The sequence below is a fragment of the Apium graveolens genome, chromosome 11 (genome assembly GCF_009905375.1).
Source record: "Apium graveolens cultivar Ventura chromosome 11, ASM990537v1, whole genome shotgun sequence".
In the NCBI taxonomy this organism is placed as follows: Eukaryota; Viridiplantae; Streptophyta; class Magnoliopsida; order Apiales; family Apiaceae; genus Apium; species Apium graveolens.
The window spans coordinates 2,787,205-2,809,051 of record NC_133657.1 but is presented as its reverse complement, the minus strand read 5'-3'; the positions used below and the strand labels follow the sequence as shown (position 1 = coordinate 2,809,051).

The following is a 21,847-nucleotide window of genomic DNA, read 5'->3' as shown; positions in this document are numbered from 1 at the left end:
TATTAAATATGACCCCTGCATGCATAAGGATCGAGCACATGTTATAATATAAAACATGCATTATAACAAACCATGAATTAGTACAACTGAAAACCCGATTATGATAACCTCTACATTAAGTAATACTAATATTAAAAAGTCTAGATAATTTTTACATACTAATTCACTTTTATTATTACATTTCACACTAATGTACAGACTACACTGCCCTCTGACGCCTACGTGATGTGGCATTTGGAACCTGAAAATCCGAGGATGCTCAGAAGGCATCCTCTTTCTAGCAGTATGAAGAATATGAGGCATAGCATGCTTACTCTAAAAGATCAACACAATGAAACAAGTATGAGCAATGAAATGCTTATCAAGCAATATAATATATGTGCTTGAAATGATAATAACAGTATTATGTTGATAAATGAAAAACAAAAGATAAACAACAATATCTGAACAATAATCAAAGCTAAAATAAGCTATAAACAGTATGCAATAAGTTTTAGATTGGAATCTATCAACAACGGACGTACTATCACATATTGATCAGCCCATGTGATAGCACTGGATAATGATTCGTAGAAATATGTCCCACGACACGATTACTCCAATAAAAAGGCAATATTCCTGCATGTGTAAAAAGTTGTGTTATAAATATTTCATATAATACATGGCCCTACGCTGGACCGTCCATCCCGATCACTTACGTATTCATTCAATCAAAAATATTTTTTATAAAGGAAACGAATCAATCGATATCCTTAAATGCTTAACTCCCAATTTCACGTGGTCCGAGTAATCTCAACAACTGATGGCGAGATAACTAGCATGATTAGTTATTCGCTAAATATAACAATCAAATTCCATTGTATAAAGTATATTTGGATAGAATATTTATTCACTATCTATCAAAACTAGGAAATAATCTTCTACTAGAACAATTACTAGAATAATCTGGATTCAATAATTCCACGAGTATTTGAATATATAGTTTTGCAAGAATTTGCCTAATAGTAATATTAACTCTGAATACATAAACATTCATCTATTGTGAAATTGAAATAGGATAGGGGTACTTTCCTGGTAAGCAAAACTGATAGTAGCCTCGTCTAAAACCTGAATGCTTTCCCGATCTTGACTCTATAAATCAAACGCACTTATTTAATAATCCAAATAAAACTTGAATGACGTCTATACGTCGCAACATCTACCTGACCGTTTATTTAAACATGGCATTGAAAACTGTAAACAGATAACATACATATAACATAGAACGTAATCATGTTATTCATATAACACGTAAGTCAGATCGTTAAAATATAGGTCTCGGTATTTTTAAAACTGAGATCGGGACAAAAATATAAATTTTCGATTATTATTCGACTTAGAATGACTTACAAAGAAAATGACCTTTTCATACAAAAGAATTTGGGTCTCGAAAATATTTTTAATGGAAGTGAAATATTTTTCTAAGTCTGGACGCGTTTGTTTCATATTAAATGGATGAACGGTCTATTTATTATAAATAAAAATAAGAATAAATTAATTAATAATAATATTAATTGATTTTTAAATACCTTGATATATTTTTTAAAAGCTTAAAATATTTTTAGGAATTATTTGGCTTAATTATAAATAATTATGTTTCATTTAACTATTTATAAATATAAATAATTGATTAAATAAATGAATTAATTAATTAAATAATAAATAGTTAATTAAAATAAATTATAAGTAATTAAATCAAATTTGGATTTTCAAAAATAATAAAAGAAAATAATTTTTTGAATTTAAAATAATTCAGTTAATTATTAAAATAATTAACCAAATTAATTTTAAAATTAAAAATGAATTTTAAAATTAAAAATAGAATTTTGATTTATTTTTAAAATAAAATCTATAAAAACAGATTTTAAGAAGTGGAATTGGGGATTAATGGATCAAATCTTGGTCATTTTTAGAACAAAAACGGGTTCCCAAGAATGTTCCGGGTTGCCTGAACAACTCGCCGGAATCTAGAAAACCCAGAAACCGGCGAGGTTTTCCAGCAACCTAGAACAACTCCGGATAACTCCGTTTTGGCTCAAAATTGAAGGCTCTGGTAGATGTTTTAATCTTCCAATTGAAATTGAGATGCAATACCGTAACCTGAGCCTAGGTGTTGGGTTTACCAATAAGGTATTTGTAGACTAATAAGTCAATCAAAAGCATTGTTTTGAAAAGAGGTGTGTATCATCAAGAAAACCTTTAATTAAATATATATCCATATACGGGTTCAATAATAAGTTTTGTATACTCTTTTCACACTGTTAATTATTATGTTGGGCAATATAGCTCACACTTGTTTTCTTAAAATATCACAACACAATAGTGAACCAAAATGCCGGTCAGAAAGCTAACGGCCCGGAAGCGAGTGGGAAATGACCAACTTTTTTATAGGTTATTTGGAGCAGTGCCACAGGTACACTGTATGAGCTGGATTAATTTTCAATTGTTCTTAGTTCGGCTCATATATAAATATGACTTATGTAAGGTAGTTATGAGGAAACGTATATTTGGCCTCCGGTCTAATCTTAAGTAAATGTTACACCCGTGGCAAGACATAATTAATTTTGGTCTGTAATAACTATCACCTTGTGGATTCAATAACTCTAGTAATGTGTTTGTTTCTTTTCCAAGATAATAACTTGTGTGTGTAAGTATTTATAATGTTAGACGGGGTTATAGATGTGTAAGTATTTATAATGTTGTACAAGGATAAGTGTTTAAACATGATTCAAGATGACGTGGCCTCCTAAATCCCTGGCCACGGATTTGGCGGCGTCACAGAGGGCATTCTTATGCTAGCGTGGTAGCTATTTTTGTAGGCAAACTCAATCAGAGGTAAATGGTTATTCCAACTTCATTTTAAGTCAATGACACATACCCTTGGCATATCCTCTATTGTTTGGATGGTTCTTTCACTTTGCCCGTTTGTCTGGGGATGGTAAGCTGTACTTGTGTTGAGTCTAGTTCCTACACACTCTTGAAAGCTCCTCCAAAATCAGGAATTAAACCTTTGATCTCTTTTGGACACTATGGCAACGGGAACTCCATGCTTCACTACGATCTCCTTTAGATAAATATCCACCAGCTTGTCTACTGTGTACCTTTCGTTGATTGGCAGGAAATGCGCGGACTTAGTCAGTCTATCTATAATGACCCATATGGCATTGTGATTCATTTTAGTCCTCGGTAGTCCTATTACAAAATTCATGGCTATATGCTCCCATTTCCATTATGGAATTTCCGGGGGCTGTAATAGTCCACACGATCGCTGATGTTCAGCCTTTCCTCTCTAAAAGGTCAAGCACTTGCTGACCCACTCTGCTATGTCTCTTTTCATATTAGGAAATTAATAATATTCCTTTAGGTCACAGTACATCTTCGTACTTCCGGGGTGGATTGAATATTTGGAGTTGTGTCCTTCGTGCAACAGTTTATCTTTTAGTTCTTGAACATTTGGAATCCAAATTAGGGATGCATATCTCATGACCCCTCTCGCATATTTCTCACACTTGACCTCTTCTACGATCAATGATTGTCTTTCTTCACTCATTTTTTCTCCATACACACTCGTATCTTCTCAGCCAGTTCCGGTAGTAACCTGATCTCAAATAATCCTTCGGATCCCTCTTTTATTGATTTAGGTCTCTATTTTATATTAAGGGCATCAGCCACCACATTGGCTTTACCCGGGTGGTACAGGATTTCACAATCGCAATCCTTTATCATCTCTAACCATCTCCTCAGTCTCATATTTAATTCTTTCTGGGTAAAAATATACTTGAGGCTCTTATAGTCTGTGTAAATTTCGCACTTCTCCCCGTAGAGGTAGTGCCTCCAGATTTTCAAAGCAAATTTTATTGTTACTAGCTCTAGGTCATGCGTAGGGTATCTTATCTCATATTCCTTTAGTTGCCGAGAGGCATACGCAATCACTTTTATGTGCTGCATGAGCACACATCCTAACCCTTTGTGCGAGTCATCCCTGTAAATCAAAAACTCTCCCTTTCCATCTGGAAGCGCGAGTACTGGTGCTAATACCAATCTTTTTTTCGACTCTTAAAAACTCTCTTCACATTTTCCCGTCCACACAAACTTCTCTGTCTTACGGGTAAGTCTAGTCAATGGGCCGACTATCTTGGCAAAATCTTGCACAAACCTCCGGTAATAGCCTGTTAAGCCCACAAAACTCCAAATTGAACACTGCCTCTATTTTGGAAGGGTCGACTAGTACTCCTTCACTACTTACCACATGTCCTAAGAATCTAACCTCTTTCAACCAAAATTCACACTTTGAGAACTTGGCATACAACTTCTCATTCCTCAAAATTTCTAAGACTATCATCAAATATTCTGCGTGCTCTTGCTCTGTCTTTGAGTAGATTAGGATATTATCTATGAAAACTATGACGCATATGTCTAGTTACTTCTTGAACACTCTATTCATTAAATCCATGAAGGTTGTGGGTGTATTAGTTAACTCAAGGGACATGACTAAGAACTCATAATGTCCGTACCTAGTACGAAAGGCAGTCTTTGGTATATCTTCGGTCTTGATTTTCAAATGGCAATATCTTGTCCTTAACTTTATCTTGGAAAAATGCACGACACCTTTAAGTTGGTCGAATAGGTCATCGATCCTAGGGAGAGGGTACTTATTCTTGATGGTCAGTTTGTTCAACTCTCGATAATCTATGCATGGCCTCATGCTACCATCCTTTTTCTTCACAAACAGCACTGATGCACCCCATGATGACACACTTGGTATTATCATCCCTTTATCTCGTAGTTCTTGCAATTGAGAAGTTGGTTTCTTCATCTCGGCTAGGGCTAGCCTATACGGGGCCTTATATACTGGCATCATTCCCGGTGCTAGTTCTATAGCGAATTCTATCTCTCGATCGGGTGGCAACCTTGATAAGTCTTTCAGAAAGACATCCTCAAATTCATTCACGACGGGTATGTCATGTATGTCAGGAACTTCCTTTTTGGTGTCCATTACATAAGTCAAATAGGCCTCATTCCCATTTCCTAACAACCTCCTGGTCTGGACCATGGTTAGAAACTTCTGGGTTTGTCATTGACCCTTAAACATAATCTCTTTTCCATCTTGCACTCTTATTTTATTTTCTTCTTTTCACAATCTATTTGTGCTCCATTACTGGATAGCCAATCCATTCCTAGGATTACATAGAATTCTCCTAAGGCAAATGGGATCAAGTCAACCTCAAATAATTTCCCTTCTAGTTTTAACTCGCAATTGGGATGTACTTGATTAACAGGTTTAATCTCTCGATTTACTATTTCTATTTATAATTTCTCACATAAAGGAATATCATTAAGATTTATCCATTTTAGCAAAATCTCAAGATATAAACGACTTGGTTTCTCCGGAATCAAATAAAATATTTGAACATTCTAAATTTAACATAAGGGTACCTACTATTACGTCCGAGTTCCAGATAGCGTCATGAACGATCATGCTGAAAGTCCTAGCAGTTGGAAGCCGGTTAAAAGCAGCCCTACTCATCCCTGAGGCCAGAGGCCGTGATGTGGGGAAATCCTTCCTCATGTGTCTGATGGGTTTGGATGTTGAAATTTGGAGGGATCAAAAGTCACACTATCCAAAACAAAATGATATTCTGCCTTATACAAATCCCGGCTGGATAGAGTTGATGAAACATTTGGAGCCTTCATCCTTGTACCTCATGTACCTGCATTTCTCTCAATTTTTCTCTGTTCTTGCATCAGGGTCTGCCCTTGGCTCACTGTCCTCACACCCTCACCTTCACCTACTAAGGTGGTACTCTCAATCTCACTTGCTGGTCCGGAAGTAATAGCCAGCCTTTCATTCTCCGCCTCTCCTTTTGCCTACTCACAAGGCAGCCTCTCACTCTCAAAAATATTTTCACTCCCTCTCTGAAGTCCTACTAGTATTAGATCAATTAAATGGTCTTCATCACTTACTGTGATTGATACAGAAGAATTTATCAATGGTTGAGTGATAGCCATTGATGATTCAATTAAATCTATCGATGGATGTGTTATTAAGTTAGCCGTTGATGGACTAACATTTATCAATGGCTAAAAAATAGCCAATGGCGAAGAGAATGAAATAGCAGTTGAGATTGTCACTAGAGTGGAAGTTGTGAGAATTGATAAGATATTTAAGGGCACAGATCTACTATGAGTGACTGAAAGAAATGGCTGATGTTCCAATAAATCATTCAAAAGATGATGATCATCAGCTTTAGAATGGGGCTCCTCCATGAGATTTAAAGATGGAGAATCAGCTTGGGAAACTGCTATTAAATCAATTTTCATGGAAGAAATAAGTGAGCTATTTTTTGTCGCTTCAAATGTAATTTGTAAAGAGTGGGGCTGTGACTCCACATTTATAAGAATCACATCAAGATGACTTTTAGAAGACACAGACTCAACAGTTGAGATGAGTTATGTTGTGTGTGAACTCTGTGCACCCCTATAAGTTTTACCCTTCTTAGAATATACATGTTTTATATGTGTGTCTTGGGAAACAGTGTCCTTCCCCCTTTTTTTTGTGTTCCTGTCTGGGAACTTGTTCAATAGTGGAATCCTTTTGGGAGGATATCAATAGGGATGAGCTAACTTCCTTTTCAATGCTCTTGCCTTTTTGAGCATGAGAAGGTTCAACTAATACTTTGTTTTCTGGAATCTTAAAACATGCAGAGACCACATTAGAATTAACAGTGTATTTAACATCATCAAGAGTGAAAGAAAGTACCAAGTTAGTGTTGTCATATTCTGCAGAAGTCCAAATATCTTCAACCACCTCACGGTAGAAGACTGGAGCTTCAAGCATGGCATATGAAAGTTTGCACTTCTTGATGTACTTCATAATTGGGACAAACTCAGTATACTCAATGTCTGTATCTACATAAGCCACAAAGTTATTTTGCTCGTAGATGAACCCAATGTTGGACATGATATTAAAAGGAGCCATTGTTAAGAGAGAATTGGGTTTTTAAGAAAAGGGTTTGGTTTTAGGGGGGAGAGAGAGAGAGAAGTTCTTTTTGTTCTTAAGAAATCCTAAGATTGTGTAAAAGTGAATTTACCAAGTTAAATCATTATTTATACTCTCAAAATCAATAAAAGAAGATTTCCCAATTTGTGTAAAATAGGACTGTAAAAATTAAAGTGGGTCACTCATTAATAGAAATGACCGTGAATATAGACACATGATTGATGCATGTATCCACACCGCATCGAACGTTTCAGAATAACCCACTCTCAATGGCTACGAAAAAGTGCATAGACATTGATGGAGACGTTCATCAACTGTTAAGAATAGCCACTGAGAGTCCAGATGGCCGTTATAACTATTAACTTCTAGGAGTAGCCATTGATATGGTCTAGTCTACTGAGTCTGAAAGCTTTTTCAAACAAGTGTCATAACAGGAAATCTGACTGCATAATGTATACCTAGCTCACTTATTAAAATTTTGAATGTTGATTCATCAAGAGGTTTGGTAAATATATCTTCTAATTATTTCTCACTTGGAACAAAATAAAGTTCCACAGTACCATTCATCACATGTTCCCTGATAAAATGATACCTTATGTCGATGTGCTTAGTTCTTGAGTGCTCGAATGGATTTTCAGTGATGGCAATAGTACTGGTGTTGTCACAGAGGATTGGTATTTTATCCAACTTCAACCCATAATCAAATAATTAATTTATCAACCCATAACCAACTTCTACATATTGAGTTTATTTGTTTCATTTTAAACGTACACTGACTACCCTGTTTATATTCATTTATTAATACAATTATACAATACAAACAAGAATATATATATTTTTATTAAAGAGCTATATTGGAAACGTTGTGTAATTTAGTAATGTTTTGTATGAAAATGATACACATATAAATACATTAGACATTATACAACATTTACAAATAAAAATATAACTAAAAATATTATAATTGCATGCATAAAAAACTCTAGAAAATAACTCGTGGCTCGCACGGGTTATTATGTTAGTTATAATTAACATGTGAACATATTAGTTTTAAACCAAGAGCTACATTTTTTATGTTAGCAATTGTTATATTATAATACTTTTTTCCACTAACTTTAATATAATAATCAAAGTTAAAACCTATGTTACATAATGTAATAATAATAATTATTATTATTATTATTATAATAAATAATTATTGAATGATTATATAACTTAATTGATTTTCATCATTAGGATAACAAAATATAAAAGTAAGTGGTGTTTGGTATAGTTTAATGGATTAAGTCAACTTTCTCGTTAATACTAAGTTTTTTATTACAGAAGAAAGAATAGAAAAGTTTAATTATAAAAGTAAATTTTGATAGAAAAGTGAAATTAAAATAAAGCAAAATTGGCTCGATGAACAACAAAACTACACTGGCCAACGACCTCATTTTGTGAAACCTTTTTGTAAAAAAAATTTGTGAATGTAGTATTACTCGATGGATCTTTAATATTTTTATTTGAAGTGTTATGTTGTCATTTTGTCATAAAAATTGTAGGAGAAAGCATTTATAATCATAAGGGCAGATTAATAAGTCATCATTTCGTGAGGCGTAGGAAGAAACATAAAATATAAATACCGAACACTGCGTTATAATAAACGATTAAGAATGCAATAAACATGTAAGAAACATGAATTTAAAGATTCGTCGATAATGATAACAAAAAGTATTTTTTACAAACTAATAAATTTATTAATTAAAAATATTAAGATATTGTATAAGTAGTTGATACAAGAGTTATGACCAATAATTTATTTCTTGGACTAGTTTTTTGGATAAAAAAATGTGAAATGATGAGTTGGTTATTAATGTTAATTAGTCGCTAGTGTATATTTATAAATAAACAAATTAGTTAATTCAAAAACATCAAGTAAACTCAACAATTAATAAGCAACTAATTAACGACTTAACAAAATATTATAAAAAAATCATTGTTGATATAGGGTTAAATTCTATGGAGACCATTTTTTTTTTAGACCTTGAAGACCACTTATGTTCTACAAGTTAAATATTACATAAAAATATTGCAAAATATATTATTTTGCGAATCATACTCTACAAAGATCCTTATTTTATTCAAAATCTTGAATATCATATATGTTCTGCATGTAAAACATTACAAAAATATTTTATTCTGCAAAACATGTTAAGTTTGCAGAATATTTGTTCAGCTTGCAGAATATATACATTCTATTTATTAAACTTAAATGATCTTTAATAATTTTAATGAATTAGTGATACTCTTTTTTTTTTGAATCATGAATTAGTGATACTCTTAAAACATACTTGACAAAACTTGACAAAATAATATATTTTATAGTGTTTTGATTGCATAATATGTGATTTAAAGTCTCCAATCTCCCTAGAACTTTCCTCTGTTGATATAATAGCAAAAAGAACAACCATTATTTCAATGTATAATTTGCAACTCTTCTGTCAGTCATTTTAACTTAACAAATAACCCGCCAAGAGAAATCATGGTTAGAAACCTTTTTTCTGAGTAGCTGGGTTGGTGAACCAACATTTAAAAGGGGTGTCTTGGTGCAGCAGCATCACTACCTGCATCTTCCAGCTCCACTGCCTCGTTGTCCCTCACAGGTATACGCTCAAACACTGCATTAGCAAAAGAAGCCAAAGTTAAGACAACTGTGCCTGTGGCAATAAGAGGACCTTCAACGTTCCCCCCAAGAACATTCCCGTGTCCTCCTGATAAAAAGATCGATAGGCTCCCGGATCCCGGCGGAGCCGGGGGAGGAAGCACAGCCCCAGTAATCGAGATAAGCTCGAAAGCACCTGGCAGTGTAATAAAGCCTCCAAACAAGGAAGAAGTAGCAGGCTGGCGGATGATAACATTCGAAACCATCCCGTTCCCATTTAAGATACACACGCCTCTACCTCTCTGCCTTGCGTAGTTGTTGAGGGTCTCCACTATGTCGACACCAGATGAGACTTCGAGCAAGTGCATCTTGAGAGTATTGGGGCTTTCACAGTTGCTGACATTAGTATGTTTAGGCTTGTTTTTGGAGCCACGAGGACGGCCTGGTGGGCGACGTTTTGGGGAAGAAATGCCGCCTCCTACAGAGCTGTTGTTCTGGGGATTGATTTCGGAATCAGAGTGGTGTGGTGAAGGAGGGGGGAGCAGTTGTTGAACAATTTGGGAAGAGTTCCATGTTGGGTTGTTATTGTTTTCCATTGGTAATACAACATAAAACACTGATTTATTATATTACTACATGTCGGCCATGCCTGATATTTATATGATTCAAAATATTGTTTTGATTTAAAACCGATTAGACAATAATTATGGATTTTAAAATATGTTATCTAGATTATAATCAGATATTTGAATAAATGGCTAAATTAAAAAATAGAATCCATTGGATATTGGCTGGTATTGATTTTCTTTGATTTTTATGCCACCGGTTTGTTACAAATGTAGTAACCGTCTAAAGTGCTACTTGAATATGAATTTCCGAGTAACATCCTACCCTCGTCAACTTATTGCATGATTATTGGTTACTAGTTTTTAGCGCGTGGGATATATGCATGATTATTAGTCATTTATTTCTTTGTGCGTGAGCTCTACGTGCATACTCTAATTGCATGATTAATTAGTCACTAATTTCTTAGACCGAGGATGTTAGAATATACTCCATTTGCATGATTATTAAGTTACCATTTAGCGCGTGACATATAACTCTAAATATGAATATATTGTTAATTCGTCATGTAACAGTTTAATTTTTCAGGACAAGCACTGCAAAGACCAATGACATTATAGAAGGAAATAACTAGATTTAACACCTTATTGTGCCTGTATGCATGAATGCAGATTTGATTACTGATTAACTTTACACAATGAAAAGATAAGTGGTTAGATGCATGATGATGTCGATCATAAAGACTGGGAACTTAAATGGTGGAATTTGATTTTACAAATTTATAAAATAAATTAGGATTTGATTAGCTTATTAGCACGTGATGGCGCGTGGGCGGTTACATTCACAAACTATTTGCGTATTTAATCTAAATTACTGTATGCGTATTTAATCTAAATTATATTTATGAAGGTATATTTAATCCGGATTATGAAAGATATTTTTTGATATTGAGTTTAGACAGTCTGGCATGATATTTATTAAAAGTATTCATCAAAATCATATATGATAATGGCGCAAGGGTTGACTCAGTTACTTAAAGAAATAATAACTATCCTTTTGGTCACAAGTTCAAATTTTACGGAAAAAGAATTTATGATTATGTTTCCTGAGTCCGAGTCTGTCGCTTAAATGCGGTTTACTTGGTTCACGTGGTTTGCAGACTATTACGTGAGTCCGTGGGGTTTACCTAGTGCGTATCCGAAGGGTAGCGGCTGCGGGTTCCCTACAATAAAAAAAATCATATCTAATTAAAAATATTATATTTTTTATTAAAATCTTATCGTATCCAAATTTCGGAAGCAATCAATTAAGATTTTATAAAATTATTAAAGAATGGAGATCACTATTACAAAAAAGGTCAATAGACATTAGAAAATTAATGTTTTCGTGGATGTAGAGAAAGGACATGGGCGTTTTACATTGATTCGGCACTGTTATCTAATTACATGTTAAACAATATGGATTTTATAGAATAGATGTTTCAGAGTGTCTTAGAAATTAGTTTGTCAATGGTCTTTAACAATGCATTAGACATAAACAAACAATGTCACAATGTGTAATATACATCCGTTAATATAACATCAACATCATTTTCTATTTTATAAAAATAATGTATTAAAATTGTTGTAAATTATCATATATAAATACATAAATCGACCAAATATAAATTCTCATAACATATATTTTCAAACCACTATCAAGTCAAAATGCCTTCTCACCATTCTAAATAACAAACTCTTTAGATTTCATCTACCACAACTAGCCAAAAAATGACAAAATTAACTACATGCATGTCATTCATATTATGCCTCCTAATGGACAAAACAATCGCGAAATAATACAAACTTATCTGATATGTTCTAGAGCCTCGTGATACACATCATCAAGCATGTAAGTCTTTTAATTCTTGCTCATCCGTACCACAACTAAAATGTTATCATAATACTCACTACTAAAAATCAAAAGTAGTGCTTGAATAATGACATTATATAGAAATATATAAGCAACCCCCAAGTATATAGTTATATGTAGTAAAATATAATGCGCCAAATTCACGGTTAGGAATTCGGATCATTACGAACCATCCAATCATGTGAAACCTGTATTAACTCAATAATCCAACAAAAATCATATCACAAACCCCAATCTATTACACACACAAGTTATAGCCTTAGAAACAATGTAAAATAAGTAACATTTGTTATTACAAACCAAATGTACTTTCCAAGATCTCACAATATTACTAACAACCTTTATATTATAATAATTTCTAATACAACTGGAACCTATACGACTAACCTGGCCCATCTGAGGCAAAGCTGCAAGAGTATATGAAAAGCCTATATATTATCTGTGCGATTGCATGCGATTAACTTCCTTGCCAGCATACTGGTTATCTGTGACGTCATCCCAGGATGGGGCCTAGATGGGGGGGCACAACCGAATGACAATAAAAAACCTAGATATAAAATAAATATAAGGACTCTGCCCCTAACTTAACATAGGATCCAAACAGGTAATGGTATGAAACAAACAAGTATCTTTGATGAAACCAAACCATTATTCTTACAAACAATTCTCAAGTTACAAAAACTACTTCGATATGAAGTTATACAAATGTCTTAACTAACTACAAGCTCTCAACTAAATCCAATACATCTTTTATACAACTACAACATTAACAATTTACCAAAAGGTCTTCTATTGGAGACGGCATCGCAGTTCTCACTATACGCGGGGACTCGCAATATGCACCTTTCATGTATACTCACATATAACTCGGCATTCTCTTGCTTAACTATCACTGGTTAGAGATAACAAAACAAGAGTGAGCTAGGTTAGAGATAACAAAACAAGAGTGAGCTATAATAGCTTAGCAAGCAACCATAATTCATAATTTGACTAACAATTCAACAAGATGTATAAGAGGATTGGCTGGTTTGGAAACTATCTTTTTATAAAGATCAATATGACTTGTAAATCAAAAGTATCGTTTGTAAAATAACTTTTACTGGAATATTGTTTTAAGATTAGAGTTTTTTTAAACGCTCTGGATCATGTTGGGTGATCAGCCATGTAAAATCCCCATACTAGACATAAAGTCCATCTGGACGTCGTTACGGTACTCGAGACAACACATTGGCCTCATCTAGTTGCATAACTAGTTTCTCTAGTCTCATTACTAGCCAATCACATACCAAAGAAAAATTCTGGACCGGCGTTACTCAGCTGCTTATGCTTCCAACTTGTAGAAACTCGTAGAAAATATTTAAAAAAAATTCCTAAATCAGTTTTAGTAAAAAAATATTTAATTTTAAAATATTACCAGTCATTTGAATGAATAAGACTCCTTCGAGTCTAATATCATTATTTAAGTTCAATTTAGGGAAAACAAGGTATAAATAGTTTAAAAGGGGAAAATGTATTCAAGAAGGATCGTAATTTGAGAAAGCTTATGTATTATATCTTAAAAATATTTTCAGAGGACAGTTCTTAGAGGATTGTTTTCCGAAAGAGTTTACATGATAGATAAATTAGGGTTATCAGGGAAGCATAGGTATTATAAATTTTTACAATTAAAATTTAAAGTAAAGCAAAACACTTTAAAACATGATATGATTGTAAATAAAGGAATAAGTATAAAATGTGTATCATATAATGAAAAGGAATAGAACAAGTTTATAAATATAGACGAGGAAGGGTCAGAAGGTCACTTTTCTTACAACGCTTTCTTTACTTGACCACACTTTTCTTACTTGACCATCTTTCCTTACTTGACCATCTATAACAACCTTTTATTTTTTACTCTTCACGTACTCAAGTTTCGATTCAATACAAAAAAAGACATTATTTAAGTATCTTTTATAACACTAGACGTTCTTCTCTGAATGTCTAACTTAATCTACCCTTCGGATAATATCCTGATACACACACATAATAGGACACTATCACGTGTATATTTGAATAACATTCAAGCACATCACACATTTATCATGTGAACACGTAGGTGCATTTAAGGTTTACGTAATTGAAATCAAGTTGAAAACATTTTTTAAACATTCATTTAAAATACTGAAAGTTTAAATATAGAAAATAGGTTTTGAAAACTCTTTTTGCAAAATATTTCACTATGTATAGATATATAAAGTTTTTCTTTTGAAAACAAAGTTTCAAAAATATGATTTAGGTTAGTTAGATCAGAACTTTAGATAATTAAGTGGTAAGATGCACCCACTAAGTCGGTTTAGGGGATTAATCTAATCAAGTAACGATTAACTAAATAGGACTTGAGATTAGAATAAATTAAATTAGTTATATTAAAGTTCAGAAAACTATATGTAGGTACTTATACTAATAACCAAGTATTTTTGATAAATAAAGGAGTGTACTCGTGATTTTATGAAACATATTACATTTTTAGAAAATCGGGCAGCACCTCCTCTATTTATCAGACCACTAGTCGATATCTTATCGACACCACCAATCCATAATAACATAATTCAATTATATCTATATACGCATACTACAATTCTATCTTTAACTACTATTATTCTAGATTAGGGCTACAAATGAACAGATTCGTTCGTGAACAAAACTCGGGATCAACTCATTTAAGTGAACTCGATTCAGTTTGTTTGCTTAAACGAGCCGATCATGAACATGAAAATGAGCTCGGATAAGTATACAATCTGAACCGAGTTTTTTGTATGTTCGGCTCGGACTCGGCTCGATCTCGGTAACTCAGCTCGGCTCGGATAAAATTTATATATACAGTAAATAATAAATATATACTAATCACTTGTATAAATTTTTCTAATCTTTTAATTAAAATTTAAGATATATCTTAAAGTAAAATTATTGATTAAATTAAAATATAAATACAAATAAAATATTTTTTTATATAACTGATAGTCTTTTTGGAACAAGTCATCTACCACCTTTTTTAAAATTTTCAAGTAATTGATAGTAGGAAGGATAGTCGATGAGAATTTTGATTTTGGATAAAGTGAAAGTAAGAAAGAATAACATATTCACAGATTGACTTGTGAAGAAGCTAATTAGTATAACCGTATAGGTACTTCAATTTGGGGGGAAATAGAAACACTATCTCCCGCTTATAAATATTATATTAATAGTTATAATTGTAGGTGTACAAATATTATGTACAATATTCATATTCCTAAACATGTGTTTGATTTTTTGATTTTTATATTTTTTTAATTTCTTATAAAATAATATTTATAATATCATATTTAAAACATTTTTATTAATATATAATATTTATATTTATATTTATATGAACAATAGTGTATTTTATAAACTGTACATGAAATTGTATATTATTTTGTTATAGTTGTGTAACTTTCTCGGATTGATTGAAATCTCTTTTTAAAAAATGAATATCGATTATTCAATTTAACTAACATGTAAAAATAATAATAAAATTATTGGTATTTTTCTCAAAATAAAAAATACATATTTGAAATTTGAATGTACTACATCGTCAAGTTAGTCTCCTACTAGAGGGAATATGTCACAAAACATCTGTACAGTGTGAGTGTGCGTATATAATTATAAGATAAGACTAGTATTCGATATTCATATATCTTGTAAAATTATAAAATTATACTTTAAGTTAGGTCGATTAAAAAAATTATGCGAACTGTTAGTGGATAACTCGACCATGTTCGAACTCGGCTCGAGTTCGGCACGGCTCGGCTGTTCGTGAATAAACTCGTGTTTGGCTCCGGCTCGGGTCGGTTATAAACGAGCCGATTGTGAAAATCACTTTCGGCTCGGTTCTTAAACTCGGCTCGGGTCGGCTCGTTTAATAAAAAAGAAAAGTCCGGCTAGATTCGAACAGAACTCGGCTCAGCTCTGTTTGCAGCTATACATCTGAGTCAATACTCGAAGTCATAGATCATGACACGAGGTCACATACTTCATTATTCACAACTTCATCGACATGTAAACTTGTAAAATGAGAAATTTTACTAACTTTATACTAACTTTCGATTTATAATATTAACATATGCTTAAGATTATATAATTTAGGCATTCCAACTCAAGAATCACAAAAATGAAACAATTAACGTTTTAATCATACTAATACCAAAGAAAAATATAATATCTAAATTAATAATCTCAAAATACCAAATCACATAATCATTTTTAACGTTTAACCATCTAAAAATCTGCACTTATATTTATATAAGCATATATCACTTCAACGAGTACTCAAACGCATGAACGAATCAATAATATCGAACTAAAAGCCAAAAATGAACCAAAAACCTAAAAATTCAAACTAAACATGTATTGTTCGAATTTTTAAATTCTGGAAAAATATAAAACTTCATATGCAACCTCATACTCGAATTGATAACACATAAACACACATATATATCGTGAATTATCTGACAAAGTGAACCAAAATCGAATTAAATGAAACTAAAAATTTGAATTTCATCTCAAAATTGACATGCAGTCAACAAAACGAGATTCTTAGGAACTATAGGACTCAGTAACTACTTTATCATCCACAATCGACTCACCAAAGTTTATCGTCGGTGGCGGTAGATCTTTGGGTGCCTCGAAAAGTCCGAGTTTCCGGCCAAAGCTCTACCAATTCGAACCAATAACACACAATCAAAGGTTAGTTCACCAAAATCGTGGTTTGGTTTATGAAAATTAGAGCCCAATCAAAATGGGTTCTTGAAATTTCGAAATATACCTATGAATATACATACATGTAAGCAGAATCGAAGAGCAGGAGGTTAAAGGGACTCGATTTGAGCCCATAATCGAAACAATAGTGCGATAATCGATTATTGAGAGAGAGAAAGAGAGATAGTATAGGATTTGAGAGATTGAAAGAAGGAGTGGAGAGGTTTTTTGTATAAAAAGGAAAAGGGGCAAGGTTTTTGGAAACAATGACCAAAATACACCACTTTTGGATTTTAACTGCCCGAAGTACCCATGGGCGGGATGAACCACCCAAAATACCCATGGAGTACACATCCGGATGATGCGTATTTAGTTTTTTTAAATTTAACTAAGAATATGCATGTGGTACATGCGTATTTATTATATTTTTTTAATAGGATGCGTATTATGGAAATGCGTGTCCATAAAAAAAACCCTATATGCATGTTTCTCTTGCGTATGTATATTAATATATAAAAAGCTGAATACGCATCCCCTAGATGCATACAAAAACTGAATATTTAAAATAGTATTTATCAATTAATGTATTAAAACAGATTATTCAAAATAATGTTCATCAATTAATTAATAATAAAAAATATTTGTTACTTGAAATATTATTTTTTGGAAATGTTTGATAAATATAACTTAGTATATTTATTAAATCATAAAAGGACATTGAGTCTTTAGGAATATTATTAAATCACAAGAAATTCTCTGGTGGTGACAAAAGGAATTTCACGAAAAAGGATGGCAAGGACTCAAAGACGAACGGGGTGGACAGATCCAAGATTATGTGCTACAACTGCAATAAGATGGGTCAGTTTGCTATTGAGTGTAAGAAAGGAAACAGAAGGCACTCATCACTTTAAATAAATCTCTTGAGAATGATAGGTTCAGTTTTTAGATAACCGATTTCAAAAAGAGGAATGACCATCTTAAAGCTGAATTAATCTTTATACTTTAGACTCTAGAAGAGTGTAATAAGGCTAAGCATAATGAAACTCAGATGTACACAAAATATGGCATGTTAAAAAAACTTAAAAGGAAAGAGAAACTTTCAAAGTTTGGACATGTTCAGTTAAAAATGTTAATAGGATAATAAGTGACAAATCCTGGAGAGAATGTCTAGGTTATGATGAGTATAATGATAAATACATAGATTGTGTATTCAATAATGTTACTCAAGTTAAGTTCATTAGCTCTGCCGAAAATGAACCTAATCCAACCCATCAAAACGACGTTATTCTAAAACACGAGTTAGAATGAAAATAAAGATAAATGAATTAGGAAAGCAAGGGAAAAATATAGGACTATTTATAAAAGGACAACTTAAAAAGAAAATTTGTGAGGTTATTGGAAAACCTCATGCTAAGGGTCCCAAAAGAGGTATAAATGGAAAATAGGGAATCAATAAAGCAAACAACTATAAGTATATTCTTAATTCCCCAAGAAAGGTTTGTTTTAGTTGTGATAACTCTAACCATCTTGCTATTGATTGCAGGAATAGTAAAAAGAAGGCTACTGTTATTTCTAAATATAATGTTAGGAATAAACCAGTATTTTATAAACCACATAACCCTTGTTTTCATTGTGGTAATGTATGGCATTTTATTTATACTTGTAGTGCATATCATGATTTTTATTGCAACAACTATTATCCTTTTCCAAAATTTAATAAAATTTCAAATTATGTTCTGTTAGATATATTTGATAATGTCATGACTAATATGATTTATGTTTAGTTTTTCAGATCTTACTTAAACAGGACAAATCAGTACTTAACTGAAATCAACACTTATACTGAAGTCAGAACTTAAGTCATCAGTACTTAAGGTTCAGGAGATATTTATCAGAAGATAATATCAGGACTTAAAGGAAATATTCAGATAAGGAAGGTAGCTGATTTACAGGAAGAGAAGATCTAGACAAACGTAAGAAGAGATATGCATGAAGAAGGAATTCCATGAAGAATGGAATACTTGGAAGAAAAGATATCTGATTGATATATTTTAGGAAGCAGAATTATATTCCATATCAATTAGCGATTATCTTGTAACTGTGTAATATATAAACACAGACATAGGGTTTACACTATAAGTGTTATCATAATCGAGAAGATTATTCATTGTAACCCTAGCAGCTCTCGTGATATTTGTTCATCACTGAGAGAGGACAGTTCCATACTGTAACAGAGTTTATTGTTTTGAATAAAGTTTGTTTTCTGTTACTTGAGTTATTAGAGTTCGATTTGATTGTGCTATACACTGTATTCACCCCCCTCTACAGTGTGTGTGACCTAACAAGTGGTATCAGAACCTATCTGTTAACACACAAACAGTTTAAGATCCAAAAACAATCATGTCTGAAGCAGAAACTCCAACCAAGCCCACCAAAACTGAAGAACCACCAAAGACACAAATCCATAGTCGATATGAGACTATTAGAGTTCCCATATTGAAACCGTCTGAATATCCCATATGGAAGGTGAGGATGACTATGTTTCTGGAAGCTACAGATCCAGAATATCTTGACAGAATCAAGGAAGGACCTCACAATCCAATAAAGCTCGCTGTTGCAGTTGCAGGTGAAGCAGCAAAGTCTGTACCAAAGGAGAAGAGCGATTACACTGCCAAAGACATCGCTTCAATTTCTAAGGATGCGAAGGTACGACACTTACTGCATAGTGCCATTGATAATGTAATGTCAAACAGGGTAATAAACTGCAAGACTGCAAAGGAGATATGGGATGCCTTGGAAACAAGATGTCAGGGAACTGATACGATTAAGAAGAACAGGAAGACAATACTCACTCAAGAGTATGAACACTTTGACTCAAAGGCTAATGAGTCATTGACTGATTTATATGATAGATTTGTCAAACTCTTGAATGATTTGTCACTGGTTGATAAAGAGTATGATCTTGAAGATTCAAACCTTAAATTCCTGTTGGCTCTTCCTGAAAGCTGAGATTTGAAGGCAACAACAATAAGAGACAACTATAATCTTGATGAAACGACTCTTGATGAAATTTATGGGATGCTCAAGACTCATGAACTTGAGATGGAATAAAAAAGAAAGAGGAAAGGAGGAAAGTCAAGGACAGTTGCTCTTAAGGATGAAGAAGAATCCCCCAAGGCAGCTACCTTAAGGAAAGGCAAAGATAAAGCTCTCTTCACAAAGTCTGATACTGAGTCATCAAGTTCTGATAGTGATGATGACTCAGAATCTGAAAGCTTGCCTGAGACGGATGTTGATGAAGAGATGATGAAGCTGTGTGCCCTTATGGTGAAAGGAATCACAAAGATTGCATACAGGAAGTTCAGGAAGGGAAAGAAGTTTTCCAGTAAAGGTGCAAGTTCTGATAAGAAGAATTTCAGAAAATCTGAGGGCAAAGGAGGAAAGTCTGACAGAGGAGATTATACAAATGTCAAATGTTACAACTGTGGTGAGAAAGGCCACATATCTCCTGAATGCAAGAAAGTGAAGAGTGACAAAGGCAAGGCTCTTGTCACAAAGAACAAAAGCTGGACAGACACCTCAGATTCTGAAAGTGAGGAGAATTATGCCTTGATGGCAAATGCTGATATGGCAAGTGCTGAAAGCATTTCTGAAGCTGCTGAGTTAAAGGTACCTTGAACTACTTATGCCTTTCATATTGATGATATTAATGAGTTGAGAAGATATCTTAAAACCATGTTCATTAGCTATAGAGATCAAACTTTAACATGTGAAAGATTAACTTCTGAAAATCTTGCTTGCAAAAAGAGGAATGATTATTTAGAAAAAGAGTTAGTCATGTTCCATCAAACTCAGAAAGATAGAGATGATGCTTTCTATGTTAGGGATGAAGTGCTTAAAATGAATGAATCTCTAAAAGCTGAGTTAGAAAAGGAAAGAGAGATTATCAGGACTTGGACTAACTCTGGCAGAACAACTCAGAATTTGTTAAGTAGTGAAAACTGGAAAGAGGGCTTAGGTTATGGAGAGGATAAGAATGATAAAGGAACTGTAGATATTAAGCCTATAGTTGTTAACAAAAGCCAAAGTTAAAACCTGTTAAGTTTGTAGCTGTAAAGTCTGATACTGAGAAATCAGAAGTTAAAAAGGAATTAACTTCTGACAAACTAAAACAAGAAAAGACAACTAAAGTAAACGTAGGCTTAATGACAAAGAAGCAGCTTAAGCATAAGTTGAAAGATGTTAAGAATGCAAACAAGGTAAAATCACCTAGGAAAAATAGGAATGGAAAGGAAGGTGTGAATAAAAGCAATGATTATAAGCCTATTCCTGATGCCCCTAGAAAAACATGTCATAACTGTGGAAGTTCTAACCATCTGGCTTCTTTTTGCAGGAAAAATAAGAATATAAACTCCTTACCTTCAAAGTCAGGAGTTAAGAGTCAGTCTGTTAGATATAAGCCACAAAATCCTTGTTTTCATTGTGGTAGTTTATGGCATTCCATTTATACTTGTAAGGAATATCATAGTTTGTACTATGATTATTATCAAATAAAACCTTCTTTAAAGAAAGTTACCATTGTTCCTTCTAGTGTAAGTTCTGATTCAAAGTCTGATAGTGTAAATTCTGATAAGAAAAATGTTAACATTATAAACTATGATGCTAAATCCGCTGCAAATGTTAACAAACTTAATAACGCCAAAGGATCCAAGCAAGTCTGGGTCCTTAAAACTAATCATTAGTGGTCTTTGTGATTGCAGGGCAACAGGAAAAACATCCTAGTTCTGGACAGTGGATGTTCAGGACATAGGACTGGAAATAAAGCCCTGCTATCAGACTTTTTGGAGAAGGCTGGCCCAAGTGTTTCCTATGGAGATGGCAACATTGGAAAAACATTGGGATATGGCAATATCAATCTTAGGCATGTCATCATT

General features: G+C 33.1%; 1 protein-coding gene and 1 long non-coding RNA gene across 2 annotated transcripts; both read right to left on the bottom strand.

Annotated features, from left to right (window-relative positions):
- Window positions 1-9,610: 9,610 nt before the first annotated feature.
- LOC141697619 (AT-hook motif nuclear-localized protein 29-like) lies at window positions 9,611-10,279 on the bottom strand. The gene has a single exon (XM_074502104.1). It carries the CDS (start codon window positions 10,277-10,279, stop codon window positions 9,611-9,613), a length of 669 nt encoding a protein of 222 aa, XP_074358205.1.
- A 2,487-nt stretch (window positions 10,280-12,766) lies between these two features.
- On the bottom strand, window positions 12,767-17,190 carry LOC141698272 (uncharacterized). The gene is made up of 3 exons (XR_012565029.1): window positions 16,981-17,190; window positions 16,802-16,868; window positions 12,767-13,050 (listed from the first exon to the last, which is right to left on the bottom strand). It is a non-coding gene; the product is annotated as an uncharacterized LOC141698272 (long non-coding RNA).
- Between the last annotated feature and the right edge of the window lie 4,657 nt (window positions 17,191-21,847).